The 16,671-nt window shown below is 43.8% G+C and overlaps 1 protein-coding gene across 2 annotated transcripts in view; it reads right to left on the bottom strand.

Moving 5' to 3' along the window:
- Positions 1 to 321: 321 nt before the first annotated feature.
- The window catches only part of LOC112558570 (MAM and LDL-receptor class A domain-containing protein 2-like), a 42,923-nt gene continuing 26,573 nt past the window's right edge, over positions 322 to 16,671 (bottom strand). For both annotated transcript variants that reach the window (XM_025229109.1, XM_025229110.1), the window contains exons 38-46: positions 15,364 to 16,362; positions 9,687 to 15,126; positions 6,433 to 7,236; positions 6,120 to 6,189; positions 5,472 to 5,548; positions 5,228 to 5,321; positions 4,842 to 4,944; positions 4,371 to 4,472; positions 322 to 420 (exon numbers count right to left, since the gene is read on the bottom strand). In XM_025229109.1, the coding sequence (XP_025084894.1) occupies positions 373 to 420; positions 4,371 to 4,472; positions 4,842 to 4,944; positions 5,228 to 5,321; positions 5,472 to 5,548; positions 6,120 to 6,189; positions 6,433 to 7,236; positions 9,687 to 15,126; positions 15,364 to 16,362 (7,737 nt within the window). In that variant the 3' untranslated portion in view covers positions 322 to 372. The remainder of the gene's footprint in view (positions 421 to 4,370; positions 4,473 to 4,841; positions 4,945 to 5,227; positions 5,322 to 5,471; positions 5,549 to 6,119; positions 6,190 to 6,432; positions 7,237 to 9,686; positions 15,127 to 15,363; positions 16,363 to 16,671) is intronic.

Below are 16,671 nucleotides of genomic sequence, written 5' to 3'. Positions count from 1 at the left end.
TCAAAATTTCTTTTTTGTAATGAGACTGCCTGTGTGTTTGGGAGAGGAGAGAGACCTGGAGAGTGGACAGCCATGAGTAAGACAAATAATTGATGGTGACTGACACGACATGACATTGACATACAATGAAAAATCTCCATCTCTGGTTTACATACATTTACCATGAGGAAGCTCCATCTAAATGCCTTCTGAGTACACATTCTTAGTGAGCAAGTTTTTCTTTTTATCTACACTTTGACTGTAATGCGAGGACAGCAATGCACAACCTGATAAAACAATAAAAACCAGACAACAAATCTAGAAAAATGTAGACCTTACAGGTTGTCTTTAACATATTTATTGATATCTCTTTCACATTAATATACAAAATTATCAAGCTTCTGTGCTGAAGGGACTGTCAGTTGAGGCCAATGTACTTATCTGAAAACCAAAACCAAAATATTCAATGAAAGAATGAAACTGTCTTTACCTTTGCTTTGTTTGCCAGTTTCCAAACTATATTGAAGAAAATTACTATTTGCTTACCTAGGATTTCAAAGGATGGTAAGTTAATAGGCGGGAAAACTTAAACTCTTACTTCGATCTGTTCTCCAAAAGCATAAAAAAATCAACCCCAACCACATCACCCTCTATCAACAGTGTTGGTCTGGTTGTGGCTTGTGATTTCACTGACTGTAAGACTGCAACACTTTTTTCAGTTCTTACTATCTGGAATTTGATCCTTGCCCTCTTTCACTTCATTTTGTTTCAATGTTACAAGCATGCAAGTCAGGTTTATAGATATTTTCTACCATTACCACTTAAAAATGGTGATTCTCTTTCATCCTCTTTCACACTCCATAGATTCTCCTCTCTTGATCATGCATCACCTTCTCAATGCACTGATCTTTGTTTTTCATTTGCTTATTAACTGTTAACAGAAGTGTTAATGTGCCTTTTATTTTGATATTATTCTGTACTGGGAGCTTCCTTTATGGAGAAATGCATTTAAATCAATTACTATTACATATATAGTAGTATGGAAGACAGCACGCACCCGGGAAGGGTGGAGGGTGGTCGCTAGCCGGGTGACAGTGTCAATGGCCGGGCAACTGAGGTCGCCGGCCGGGTGACAAAGAAAGAGCGTAGCACGCGGTAGATGGGTGGCATGGTCACTCAGGGTCACGGACCGGGCGACGAGGTCGCTCGTGAGGAACAAGAGAGCGGAGCCAGCGGCCGGGCAGTGTGGTCGGGAGACTCATTGGTGGTGGAAGCATATTTCACTGCTAGCTTACTTACTTATTGGTAGGCCAACCCTGTTACATTATTTGGCGCCCAATGTGGGGCCAGGAGGAGGAGGCAGCATTCCAGACGTTAAAAGACTTTTTAACGTCTCCACCAATTCTGGGGTACCCGGACTTTAAGCTGCCCTTCGAGCTGCATGTAGATGCTAGCGCGTCGGGGTTAGGAGCAGTCCTATACCAAGAGCAAGAAGGACAGCAGCGAGCATTGTGCTATGCCAGCCGGGGACTCAGTAAAGCCGAGAAGAACTACCCGGCACATAAACTGGAGTTCTTGGCTCTGAAATGGGCTGTCACTGAGAAATTTCATGACTATCTCTATGGCCATAAGTTCTCAGTGAAGACGGATAACAACCCGTTAACGTACGTGTTGACATCAGCCAGACTTGATGCAACCGGACATCGCTGGCTGGCAGCGCTGGCGAGTTACAGCTTCGACATTACATACAGGCCGGGCAGCAGCAACGCAGATGCTGACGCACTGTCGAGGCTGCCAGAGCATCACATCGAGGCAGAATCAGTACAAGCAATATGCGGCTCGTTACAAACACCCGCGTATGCAGAATGCATAGCATGCTCCGCCACTGTAGTGGAAGAAAGCTTCGCTGCAGGGCAGGGTTTGCGCGCGCTATCATGCAGTGACATTAGACAAGCTCAGTTGCAAGACCCGGTGCTGAGTGTGTGGATAACGGCAATAGAGCAAAGAAAAGGACCTCGCCAAGAACGGCAACCGAATGGCCCCCATCGTGCGCTGCAGCAAGAATTTAATAAGCTAACGATGAAAAAGGGTGTGCTGCACCGGCGAGTAACGGTCGGTGAGCAAGAGAAAGAACAGCTCGTAGTACCATCGCGCTACATACGCACTGTCCTCGAGTGCCTCCACAACGACGCCGGACATCCTGGCCGAGATAGGACCCTCAGTCTTATCAGAGATCGCTTCTTCTGGCCTGGCATGACAGCCGATGTGGAGGACTGGATCAAGAAATGTCCCCGCTGTGTGCGCCGGAAAACACTGGGCACCGAGCGGGCACCGCTAGTCTCCATAGTTACCACGGAACCATTGGAGCTGGTGTGTATGGATTATCTGTCCCTAGAAACATCCAAAGGAGGATACCAACATATCCTAGTCATCACAGACCATTTCACGCGCCTGGCCCAAGCCATTCCGACTCGGAACATGACGGCAAAAACAACAGCCGACGCCCTCGTTAATAATTTCATCGTTCATTACGGGGTGCCAAAGCGACTACATTCTGACCAGGGAGCCAACTTTGAGAGCCGCATCATAAGGGAACTGTGCCAGATCATCGGGTGCAGTAAATCGCGCACCACCCCCTACCACCCCATGGGGAATGGGATGTGCGAAAGATTCAATCGCACGTTGCTGGACATGCTTGGGACGCTGGAGCCGCGACAGAAAGAAAACTGGAAAAGTCACGTGGCCAGTCTCGTGCACGCATACAATTGCACTCGCCACGAGTCGACCGGCTTCTCCCCTTACTCGTTGATGTTTGGCCGTGACCCGCATCTCCCTGTCGACCTTCTATTTGGAGTCGATAGCAACGACCAAGGGAGGGAACCCCTCACTAAGTATGTCGACAGTCTGAAGAAACGTCTGACAGAGTCTTTCCATCTGGCAGCTGCAGCCTCCAACAAGGCAAGCGAGCGACAGAAAAGTGGCTACGATTCCAAGGCAAGGGCAGCCACTATAGAAGTGGGCGACCGTGTGCTGGTGAAGGCTGTTGCCTTTGACGGCAAACACAAACTGGCGGACCGCTGGGAGAACGAGGTGTACAGTGTGCTGAGCCACCCTAACAGCGCCATACCCGTGTACGTTGTACGGAGAGAGGACGGCTCAGGAAGAAAACGGACTCTTCACCGCAACATGTTACTTCCAGTGGGCGGAGTATTACAGGATGCCCATCAACAAGAAGGTGCGAGGGATCACTCGGCTTATCGGGGGCAACGAAAACTACGCCGGCCGTTCAGAAAGGACGACATGCCTAGGCAGAGTCATCCGACAGTGAAAATGAGAGCGACAGTGACACGTCTAGCTCTGTGGTCGTACACACACGGCCGCCAACCACCAGGTCAAGAGGACAGCCGCTGGCGAGGGAGGACAATGACCAAGAAGAGCCAGCAAGGGACAACAATAAGGCAGAACCACTCAGGCAGGTCCCTGACCCAAGTCCAGAGGTCACCGCGCTGCCTCCACTGCCTGACGACAACGACAGTGAAATGCCAGGTGTGCAGGAAGGAGGACAGATGAGGAGGGGGCTACGCAAAGTACGGTGGCTACCCCACCCCCGTCACCACGCCACGCCCCTCGAGCGTCGACAAGGCCACGTCAGCAACCGACGTGGATGAGGAGTGAAGACTTTATACTTCGCCAGCAGCAAACACTAAACGACTATAGCTTGAAGTGTGACAAACTGAAAACGTTGCTGAGCAAGTTATCCTCAGAAAGACTGCCCGAGACGGTGGTGACCACGCTCATTGAGGCTGTCTGGCCACTGTTATGAACAAAACATGACAGCAACAATTTGTACATACTGTACATATTTTTAAGTTTACCTGTGATGTATATATGGTGATAGCATGTTGTATATTGGTAATAAGGGTTCTAGTTTTAAATGCCGAGGACGACATTTCTTTATTGGGGGGGTGTATATAGTAGTATGGAAGACAGCACGCACCCGGGAAGGGTGGAGGGTGGTCGCTAGCCGGGTGACAGTGTCAATGGCCGGGCAACTGAGGTCGCCGGCCGGGTGACAAAGAAAGAGCGTAGCACGCGGTAGATGGGTGGCATGGTCACTCAGGGTCACGGACCGGGCGACGAGGACAAAGAAAGAGCGTAGCACGCGGTAGATGGGTGGCATGGTCACTCAGGGTCACGGACCGGGCGACGAGGTCGCTCGTGAGGAACAAGAGAGCGGAGCCAGCGGCCGGGCAGTGTGGTCGGGAGACTCATTGGTGGTGGAAGCATATTTCACTGCTAGCTTACTTACTTATTGGTAGGCCAACCCTGTTACACATATATTATAAGAAACTGTGCTATGTGTGCATACTCTCTCTCTCACACACACATGCCTGTTGATCCAGCCCAGAAGAGCTGCTCAAGTCTTGATGATCATGACTAATAGAGTCTTGTAAGTCTTGGACAACTGGCATCTCTACCTCATTTACAGGATGCTGTAGACATAAGTTCACAAATGTTTTGTAATACAACCAAAAAGGTGACCGAATAAGATGGTCAAAAGGCGTTTTTTAAACACCTCATAAATATATTTCCCACAGTAGAGGCAAGCTGGTGTCTTGTGATACATACAACAAGGAGTCAGTTTTGTCATTTAAAAAAAAATGAATTCTAGCTTAATACTTCTGCTTCATTTGCTACCTAATAGTATTAGTAGTGCTATATCCCTAGCATATTTTTCTCAAATCTCTTTTTCCTTGTTTTTGTATAGTGAAAATCAAAAACTCTGAAGAATAATTTTCATCTATCCACCACCGCCCTCGATTTCCCATAGCCTATTATACAAAAATCTGAGTAGTATTTACATCAGCATCCTCTGTTCCATAGTCAAAAATGGGATTAGTGGTGATGCTACTTCTTCTGGTCCTATGCTTGCGCCAGAATACCATTGGAAGCCTGAGGCCAGATCTGTAATATAACAATAAAAAAAACAAACAAACAAAGGTGCTTTATTTAAAAAACAAACAAAATCAGTTCTCCACCTAGTTCACAAATGCAATATGCAACTGCAAATTAAGGAAACAAACAATATTTAAATAAGGCTGGGTTTCTTTAAGAATAAATATTTTTAATGTTATTTTGTATCAGCAATCATTATAATTATTTTACTTTAGCAAAATAAATACTCTCCTAATGTCCTTGTCATATTTGTCAGCAGATATCTTTATCCTTATAAGGAAAATTTAATCACCCCCTGTTTCTTCTGACAAGATACACAGCAGTTCCAATAGTTGCTGCAACACCAAGCAGCCCCACAGTAACACCCACAGGTACTGCCCAGCTCTCTGTGACAAGTACAAAAATATACAGTCCATCACATGCTGACCAAAAAAACCAGTCAAAGCACTAAACTGCTAAGAAAAAAACCCCAACTAAATATATACAACATGTTTGATGAAATTTTATAAAATCAAAAATAAAACAAATTTTCCTACCACTTCTGCTTTCTTGTCTTGACTGACCAGGACCTCTCGATGTATTGCAGTAAATGCCAGTGTAGTTACTGGCACAGCTAGAATATGGAACACAAGTTCAATCAACTTTTATAATCTAATTTCTTCTTTTTTTTCGCACATATCTTGTAGATATTTTGTAGCATGTGTCAGTTTTTAATGCTGTAAACAACTTTCACGTCACTGTTGGAGAACATTCAAAGATATCACATCATCACCATCTAGACAACAACTTCCTAATGGTCTACAAAAACTTGGCTTTATGCAAAAGAAGACATACTTTACAGTTAGTCTACCTTTACCAATTTCAACATATGTGCCTTCTTAGAAATTAAATAAATGTAATTAATTCTGCTGATTACTGGAAATTCAGATTTCACACCTAAAGAATAGAAGTTAAATGAGTCTGTCTAAACCTGAGCAAGTTGTAAGTACTAAAAGACACATTTAAATTAACACATGTAGGTTGGGACCAAAAGTCTTAACATATAAACATCCCCCAAAACTGTTCATTACAGCACTTGTATCAGTGATTGTAGATATCTACGCTCTCTGCTTGTATTAAAGACTGATTTTATTGCTCTATAATCATTCTTCCACTATATCTAGGTTAAGTTAACTGGTGCTCACATGCACGTTGGTCCTGCACCAACTTTCACCAAGCAATGACCACCGTTGAAACAGAATCCAGAATAACAGGCTGAAAAGGGATGTAACAAGCCACTGAACAGATAAGTAAAGAAAATCATTATCCTAGCACATAAACATTTTTACACAAACATAGTCATACTGAGAATTGTATAGTTACTAGGCAGGAAGTGACAACTTGCATATTAGATTGTAAAATCCAACCTTAAGGAGCAGAAAACTCTTTAGCATGGTTTTTACATGTTTTAAGTTTTATTAGAAAAACAAATGTCAAAGCAAGTAAAGACAGACTCACAGCACTTGGATTTTGCTTCATCACTTCCATCAAGACAGTCATTCTTGTTATCACACAGCTGTGCCTTGGTATAACACTGTCGCCTGTTATCACACTCCAGTTCTGTGTGATCACATATATTTGTTCCTGAAGTCACTGGTTTCACTGTTGTGGCAAGTAGCAGTGGTGGCAAGTTAGTGACACTGTGTCGGCAATCAGGTGTAAAAGACACATCATCAATAGCAATGGCTTGATTGGCCATGGCCACATATGCTTCAATAATGATCTGGAAAGGTGTGTCAATACTGATGAGGGGTGAGGCTTCCAGCCAGTTGGGGCCCTGCTGACCAGCACTTGTCCAGATCTGCCCATCAGGAGGCCCAGCATTGTGTGTGCGATACAGGATGCTGAGATGATGCACACTGCTGCCAAAGATGTAGAAGAAAAGCTTCATCTGGCAGTTCTGTTTTGCTGTGGCTCCAAATGGTCGAGAAATGAGCCAGGCTGTGTCTCCAGGGTTGTGAGACCTTGCAAACAAGAAATGTCCAGAGGATTTCCCAGTGGTGTGGTCTGTAAGTGGAAGTCCTGAGAATGACATGCTGCTTGCTTGCCCAATCTGCCAGTCAGTCTTATCTTCTATGCCTGTGTGACCTTGCGTAAATTCCCCAAAACTGGAACTCTCAAAATTGAAGCGCAGGTACAAGACACAGTCTGGATCATTTTCATCTGATGCATTCTCATTACCACAATCATTGGCTGCATCACATTTCTTGTTGGAGTCGATGCACAAGCCGTTACCACATCTAAATTTATCACTGCTGCAGCCTGCACAAACAGCAAAGTAAAAACTAAGAATGTTCTGAGAATTACAGAAAATAGCTATTGGTAAAGAATGCAAAACTTTTTTCAGCCTGTTGCATCTAAACTAAACTTAAAATCTGCTACACATGTAACAGGGGAGTCAACACTGTTGTAGGTTTCAAGTGGTTCTACTCTCATGCCGGTTGATGGATCCAGCTAAGGTGAAGCATACAAAAGAGAAATCCTTAACTGCTCTGTGGGGGAATGCTCTCTCTTCTACAACTCTCTCTCTCTCCCTCTGTAAAAACCAAACAGAGAGGTCTGAGGAAAAACCAGCAGGTTATGCCTCCAGTAAAACGAGGGGACACACATCATTAAGAATAAACCGGGAGAGGGAATGACATTGGACACCTTACCCATTGTGCTGCCCTCAGTCCACACGTGTACTAGCCAGTGTATGTGTGTGTGTCACCAGCAACCCTCTACCATACAAAATGTTAAGACTGTACAGTCTCATTTTTGTTTGGAATATCAATGAGAGTAAGGAAGTTCTGAAGAGATGAAGTAGGGTTCTGACATGAAGATGGATCCCTCTCCAGATCAGAGAACTGCCACCATGCTGGTCATACTGTCTAACAGACAAATTGTTCACCTGGGCACTGCCACCACTTGTCCGTCATCACTGTCAATTAGAATGAGCCTGTATTTGTCAGTAAAGATTTGTTGTTGTTGATTTGGTGTTTTGGAGGCCTGTCTGTTTTGCTGTGGTGGTGTATGGTTTTAGTTTTGACTTTTTGACTTGATTCTAGACGGTTTGGTGTCTCTTTCCTGTGAGTGTATGTATATATATTTTTTAAATCTAGTTATTATATTTTGTCTATCTTATATTAATCTGGAGTTTGGGTGGCTTGTTGCTACTGATGCTGCTAGTGAGAGTGTATGGTGCCATAGTTCTTTTGGAGGGTTGAGGCAGCTGTTTAGGTTTTGTGCCAGTTTATATTTGTCTAAGAAATGTTTTAATTCTTCCCTTTCTAATTTATTTTCATTACACTCCAGCAGCACATGTGTGGTGCGTAATCTATCCCCACATGTGCATGAAGGGAGTGGGGGGGTCCTTGTATCTTGTTAGGTATTCTCCATTAAGCCTCATTCTGGCTGATTTGTTCAGACCTATTTGACTTTAGGCACTTCAAAGTGTCACAAGCCTGGTCATCTATTAGTCTCCTAGTACCTTTACCTTCCTTTTTAGATTTCTCTTTCCACCTTATGTTTATTGCTGGTTTTACGGCCATCCTCCTCTCTGCTGATGAAAATATGTTTAGGGTGGTGACTTTAGGTGTTATTCCTTCGTTTGTTGCCAATGAAGCTAGTTTATCAACCTCTTCATTTCCTTTTATTCCTATATGAGATGGAAACCAAAGAAACTTGATGTCTCCATTTTCTTGGTTAATCTTATGTATGATAGATTCTCATATACTATGTCTATTCTATTTGAGTATTTGGTTTTTAGTGCCTGGAGTGCAGATAAAGAGTCAGATATTAATAGGTATTGTCAGATATTAATAGGTATTGTCGCTGCATGGTGTCCTTCATTTTAAGGCAAAGCATCAGAAGAGCTGTCAATAAAGTAAAGAGGACTCTGCTCCAAGTGACAAAGAAGATGCCAAATTAAGCTCTGCTACACTGATTACATTGGTGCAGGCAGATGGTCTGCTTGATGACATTGACATGTACACGTACTGTCTTTCTCTAGTCAGTTCTCAGACATTGTGCAGTAAGGGTAATTCTGTTGTGCACACCTGTCTGACCCATGAACTGGTCATCATGGTGTCGTATCATTTGAGACTGCTCAACACAAGAGCATTGTTCAGTATAGCCCATCATCTCCAATCACCCCAACAGATGGCTCAAGACACTTATCTGCCACATACCATTTGGCTACTATATACTGGTCTCAAATATTCACTTTTTTCAATGCATTCTCACCCCATTTAAATACCCTTTTCTGTCAAACAACTGGTGAACAATATACACACCATACATGACTTGCATGTGCTTAATGACACTTTGTGTAGTAGAAGATTTGTTTCACCAAGACAGCTGCATTTTTCAATAATATTCCTGAATTTCTTAACCACTGAGGGACAATATCAAACCAAAGCAATAAGAGCAGAAGAACTAAAAGTCATTCACATACAGATTATAGTCACACTTTATGGTTTCTTGTTCATTCCTCAGCACTTTACTACTGGCTTTCATTTATATTCCACACCCAAAAGCTCCAACGGACACTTAATTTTCTGAGTAGTATACTTTTATATAATGAGTTTTGTCTGCATAGTAGAAATCTCTTATTCCTGGTTACTTAATACAACCATTACTTGCTATTCTGCATTTAAAAAATAAGTAGTAATATACATCTATGCAATTACTAAATAAAAATTATGATTTATATAAAACCTCTGTTGTCTTACCACAGCCAGATTCATCTGAGGAGTCAGGGCAATCACTGACACCATCACATCGACTCCTGTTGCTGATGCACATCCTGTTGATGATACATAAGTACTGGTTGCTTGTACAGGCTGGAGGAGGTGTGGTGGGTGGGGTTACTGGTAGTGCTGGTAGTGGACTGTCACTGACAGAGCAGCCAGGGCTGAGGGAAAGGTCATCAATGGCTACACCATAGCTGCTGCCCCTTAGCTGACCTTCGATGATGACCTGGAATGGCTGGGAGACACTAATCTGTGTGGATGCTCTCTGCCAAATGGCTCCATAGCTGCCACTCACTGACCATACCACTTGGTCAGCTGGTCCATTGCGATGTGTACGATACATGATGTTGATCTCATGTCCACTGTTGCCGTAGATGTAATAAAAGAAGTGCAGAGAACAAGGTTTGTCTGAAGTAGAGGTTTGGAAGGGTGTAGACACAAGCCATGCTGTGTCCCCAAACTTGGTCCTGTTGGAGGCCCAGAGGTAGATGTACTGTCCATGGTGGGTGCCTGTTGTGTGATCCATGGTGGGAAGGCCTGGTGTACTGTTTCCTTTGTACAGTGACCAGTCTTGCTGATCATCTATAGTGGTCAGCCCCTGTGTGAACTCACCAAGGCTCTGTAGGTTTTCATCAAAGTCATACATTTTGTACTGAGTACACAGACTGGGACTTTCATCAGAATTGTCACCACAGTCATCCATGTGATCACAAATGAGACTGCTATCAATACAAGCATGGTTTGAGCAGTTGAATAAGTCTGATGGGCACTCTAAAACAGGCACTGGTAGTCCACAGTTAGAAAACTTAATGTTATCAATGGCAATAGTTCCTGATCTGTTAGGTGCATCTACATGATCAAATTGTAGAGAGAACTTATCTTTCCTCCGGTCAAGTCCAACAGTTTCTGTTACCCACTGATCTGATGTAGTGCTGACTGACTGCCAAAGAATGCTGCTTACAGAAGATGAAAAGATTGAGAGAGCTAGAGTTCCTGGGTTAGATCCCTGTATGAAGTATGAGAACTGAATCTTGCATTCTCCAGCACACCTGCTGTACACTGGACTCATTAGTCTGTCTGTCTGGCCATTGGTGTTACCATTTTGAGTGTCCTGTAAGTACAGAAAATAGCCATTGCTTGACCCATCGCCATCTTTCTGTGGTGCAGATGTGACATTGTGAATATCGCTAGACCTCACACGCTGCCAGTCCATTGAATCAGGAATGTATTTTGCCCATCCACAAAAGGAGGCTGAGAAAGTACAGGTACCAATGGTGAAACACGACATTTCATCGCTGTTGTCAGGACAGTCTGTATTAAAGTCACACTGGTTTTCTCCTGGGATGCACACAGAAGTGGATGCACACTGGAACTGACCAGCCTGGCAAAGTGGGAAAGGTGAAGTAGTAGAGGACTGTGTCACTGTTGTAGATGGTGTTGGAGGAGGGGTAGGTGATCCTATGCCACAGCCAGGTGTGAAAGAGACATCATCAATTGCTATATCACTTAGGTACCCTACTCCTACAACTCCTTCTATGATTGCTACAAAAGGAAGCTGTCCTTGAAATATGGCCTCAGTCTTTAGCCACTGGTCACCATGATCTTTGTAAATGGATTGGTAAAGAAATATGTTTCCTAATGAATCTCGACTATAGATGTTAAGGCTCCCTGAGTGTGCTCCATACATGTGGTACCACAAACGCATGCTACAATGAAAGCCAGGAGTGGGTGCTGGTAGATAGTAAGCTAGACGAGCTTTGTCATTCATCTGCTGTGGAGGGGAAGACTCAATATATAAATAGTATCCAGATGTAGAATCAGTTGTGTGATCTTGTGAGGGACCTGTCCCAGGTGTCTCTGTTGGACCCCGATGACGTGTCCAATTAAAATTGTCATCAGTCAGCTGCACAAAGCCATCCAAGCCCTGCTCAAAATCGATTCTTTTATATGCATAGCACTGGTAAGGAGACTCATCAGAATTGTCACAACAGTCTGACTGCATGTCACATACACGGTCTTGGGCTATACATTGCCCATTATCACACTGAAATTCACTAAGTGCATCACAAGTATCTGAAGAGGAACCAATGGAAGATAGTCCACAGTTCTGGAAGGAATAGTCATCAAGAGCAGCGTAACCATTGCTCAGTCCCTGCAGCTCAAACACAAGCTGAAATTCTGAGACACAAGAGGGTATCAAGGCAGTAGCATTGTGCCAAACATTGGGTGTGGGTCGAATAGTAGGTAGCACCCAGATTTGTTTATCTGTACCATCAGATCGCAAGAACAAGAGCAGATTGAGGATTTTTGAATCACTGTACATGTACCAGAAATTAAAACTGCATTTAAGACCTGAAATCCTGTAAATCTGAGAGACAAACCATGAATTGGCAGGTAAAGATTGTGTTCTGGGAAATACTGCTGAAACAAAGTGCCCAGAAGTTGTCCCTGGATTGTGATCTATACCAGGGTAACTTAAGGAGCTAGCATTCCTTAAAGTCCAGTTGGCTGCATTACCTTCAGGCTGATTTGTCCACCCACACAGGCTTACAAAAATCAGAAGCTGATAAACATGATCTTCAAAATCACAAACTGATGGGCATAGAGCTTCGTCTATGCCATCTACGCAGTCAGGATGAAAATTGCAGAGATAAACATCTGAGCGACATGGTGAGTGAAGTCCACAGAAAAATGTTCCTGTTGGACATTGACTGATGCTGGTTGTCAGAACAGGTGGAAGACTTGCACCTATCGCTAAGTGACAGCCTGGAGTGAAAGAGATATCATCCAAGCCTATGTCACCAAGGTCACTGGCCCCTGTTGTCCCTTCAATCACAACCCTAAAGTTATATGCACCAACAATGCTGAGGATGGTCTTGCGCCATTCATCACCCTGCTGACCATGAATAGACAGCAGCAGTGCTCTCGAGCCTTGTTCTGCTCCTTCTATGTAGATGTTAAGAGCATTGATGTCCTTCCCAAGCATATGATAAAAGAATCGCATGTAGCATTGACCTTCTGATGCTGGCTGGAAAATCAGGCTTTTTAACCTGGCTGTGTCATTAGGTTTTCTGTTAGAACTCTCCAAGTACAAGTATGTTCCAGTCTCAGTGCCTAATGTGTGATCTCTGTCAGGGCCAGTGCCTGCTGTGGTGGTAGATCCTGATTTTCGGGTCCAGTCAAATACATCTGTCTGATCCTGAATCCAATTGCACAAATCCACCTCAAAGTTGCAACGCTCAACATAGCTAGAGCAGTTTTTTTCATCTGAATTGTCTCCACAGTCATTAGCAAAATCACAAACCCTGGTCTTGTCTACACAAATGTGGTTATCACAGTGATACTGGTCTGATGCACATATACTCATGTAAGACCCAACAGCACAGCTGGGACTGAATGAAATATCATCAAGTGCAATGTCACCATCAACTGAACGTAAAATACCTTCAAACACAAGTCTGTAGCCTGGAGGGTGTGCATCTATACCAACTGTAACACTGGTCCAGTTATTTCCGAGAGCTGCTGAAACTTGCCACACTTGAATACGCTTGCCATCATATGGACTCTGTCCTGGAGGAACCATGTACAGACTCAGATATGCAGAAGTCTTCTTGTGCACCCAGAAACTGATTTCACAATCAGCACCAAAGGCACCATACACAGGTGATACCATCACTGCCTTCCCATAATCGTCTGTTGCAGTTGAGTCCACATAAATATAGTTTCCAGTGGTCTTCCTGGTAGTGTGGTCTACATTTGGTCCTGAAATGGCAGAAGCAGTGGAGCCATTGTGTCGTTCCCACACATACTTATCAACACTGATATCCTGCCAACCACACATACCCTGCTGGAAATCACATGTCCCACAGTTAACTTCGTCTGAACCATAAACACACTGGACAAGAAAGTCACATACCTGAGTTCTGGGTATACAATCTGAAGTGTACAAACATTGATAGTTAACAGTGGGGTCCCCACAAGGTGAAGGTGTTGTGACCAAAGAACCTGGTGTGCCAAGTGGGAAATCAGTTGTCAGTATTTTGCATGCTGAAGTAAAGATGGTGTCATCTATTCCTATAACTCCAAAGGAAGAATTGTGCAAGATTGCTTCTATTATGATTTGGAAAGGTTTTGTGTCATAGATAGGTACCACAGAGCTCACCCAATAATTGCCTATCTCACCAGATCTGCCGAACCTTTTAACAAGTGGTCCATAGAAAGAGTTTCGAGTGTAAACTGACAAACTGCCTATGGTTTGGCCATACATGTAGTAGAAAAACTTCAACTGACAGTATGGAGCTGACACAGACGCTTTGAAGGAATGGCTAATAATCCTGGCTGTGGCTCCTTCTTTGTGAGGGTCAGAGCTTTTTACATAGATGTAATGTCCTGAACTGGTACCCAGGGTGTGGTCATGCAATGGGCCAGTTCCTGATGTAGGGGTGGGTCCTGCAAGTCGAATCCAGTCCAGATTGTCTGTAACGTCTTGATTCCACCCACACATGCTTGTCTCAAAGTCACAGCGAATATAATCATCACAGGTGTAGTCAAGTTCATCAGTGCCATCTCCACAGTCATCAACAAAGTCACATACATTCTGTGTTGGAACACAAGCTTGGCTCCTGCACTTAAAGGTGCTGTATGCTGTGCAGCTGGTGACTGGGTCTGGGAAGGAACAGTGCTGGAAAAAAATGTCATCAATGGCAATGTCACCAAGAACATTAAAGGATCTTGTAGATCCAATTGTCAGAGTGAAAGGTGAGGCCATTCGTCCAATTGGAATGACTGCCTGATACCATCGATTGCCATGGTCACCGCTAGTTTTCCATAGGTAAGTTTTTGTGACACCTTCCTCCTTCATGACAAAAAGATCTCCAACCCCACTGCCAAACATGTGGTACCAGAGGCTTAGCTGGCACGTGGCTGAAGAGCTCTGGAACAGTGGGCTCTGAAGAAGAGCCTGGTCATAACGAGTTCCATTAGAGGCATCTGTGTACAAGTAGTAGCCCAGGCCAGAGTTAGTGGTGTGATCTCTGTCTGGTCCTGTGTTGGAATCAGGGGTGGCGCCACGGTATTTTGTCCAGACATAGGTTCCTTCACTGTTGCTGACCCAGTGGCAAGTCTGATTGTCAAAGTTGCAGTTGTAGCCACAAGCTGTTTCCTCCTCTCCAAGGGGACAGTCAGAAACAAAATCACAGACTTTGTTGCGAGCAATGCATGTGGTTGATCCAGGACAGGTGAAGGCACACTGCTGTGGAGACACTGTGGGCAATACACTGCAGTTTCCTATCTGTACTGAGATGTCATCAATAGCAACATCACTCATACCAGGAGTCTGAATAATGTGCTCTATTACAATGCGGTAAGAGGACTTTATGTTAGCTATGGTCACTCTTGACAACTGCCAGATAGTTCCTTCCTGAAACATGGAAACAGCATAAAGCATTAACTTGGAGTTACTGTTTTAAATGCAAGCAAAAAAATAAAAATTCAAGTTGAAAAACATCTTTAAATAGGAAAATGCATCTCTTAGCTTCTGTATTACACAAATGTGTATCCATGTCCATCAGAGACAGATTCATATGTGTAGCTACGCAGCTTTCATTCAAGACGAGAAAAAAAAATTATATCATGTCAATAGAGATGACACACTAACCTGCTTTATACCCACAACATTTATGACAGTACCATTGGTCAAAGCGATGACTTTGATGTTGATAGTGCCCCTTGTAGCCATCATGTACCACAGTGACAGACAACGAGCTGTAGAGTTATCAAATGATGGAGAAACAAGCCAGGCTTTGTCACCAGACTGACGAGGTGGAGATGAGTCAGTGTACACATAAACACCATAGACTGTGTTCAGCGTGTGGTCAACAACAGTGCCCGAAAAACCTGCCAGTGGTTGGTTCTGTCCTTGCAGCCAGTCGAAGTTATCTCCCACAGCAGTGTTCTTCCACGTACAAAGGTTCTCCTCAAAGTCACAGTTACCTTCACCAGGACAAGCACCAGGCTGAACAGTGATGTCATCTATACAGATAGAGTTAGAGAATACACCTCCAACTACACCTTCAAATGTCACCTTGAATGGGACAGTACTGCGGAGAGTAGCTTGGGCAATTTCCCACTCAGCACCCTGCTCTCCAGTGCGAGTGAAAATGGCGTTACTAAGAGCACCATCACTACGAGTGTACACGTTAAGTGTGCCCACTGTTGCTCCCTGAAGATTGTACCCATGCATGTTGTACCAAAACTGCAAACAGGAGCCTGAGGTTGCCTCCAGCAAGGGACTGTCCAACCGTGCAAAATTGCCAGGTGGCAGTCTAGATATAGTGTACATGTAATGTCCTAGAGATGTACCAAAAGTGTGGTCTGTGGAGGGACCAAACTTCATGTCACTAGTTGTAGCAGTCTTCAAGAACCAGTCGAAGTTGTCATCATATGCCTGGGTGTATCCACACTCATCGTTCTCAAAGTCACAGATCACTTCAGCAGGGCAGTGGTCAACATTCACTGAAATGTCATCAAGTGCAATATCCCCATGTGCACCAAGTCCTGGCAGACCCTCCAGGATGAAGACTGTAGATCCATTAGTGCGTATATGTACCTGACTGTACCTCCATTGTGGTCCTTGGGTCCCTGACCGTGTCCATAACTGAAACAATGATTGGAAAGAAGAAGTGCTACAAATGATGTTTCAAGTGATTATGATATTTGATAACTCACGCTTGAGGGCAACAATGTGTTACTGTGTTTTTGGCTTTATCCTCAAATTTAAGTTATAGTATAAATTAAAAACATTAAATATTCAGGAAAAGTTTAAACATATGGTAAAACATTAAAATCTTGTTTGATATTATAGCAAGTTATGAACATGTGACTCATAAACAGAGACCCACAAGCTAAATGAAGTAACTAATTGTAAAACTGCTACTTGTTCCTTTACATGTGTTTACTTAATACA

The sequence above is a fragment of the Pomacea canaliculata genome, linkage group LG3 (assembly GCF_003073045.1).
Source record: "Pomacea canaliculata isolate SZHN2017 linkage group LG3, ASM307304v1, whole genome shotgun sequence".
Classification (NCBI taxonomy): Eukaryota; Metazoa; Mollusca; class Gastropoda; order Architaenioglossa; family Ampullariidae; genus Pomacea; species Pomacea canaliculata.
Note: the sequence above shows the minus strand (reverse complement) of the source record. Positions and strands in the feature narration are given on the sequence as shown.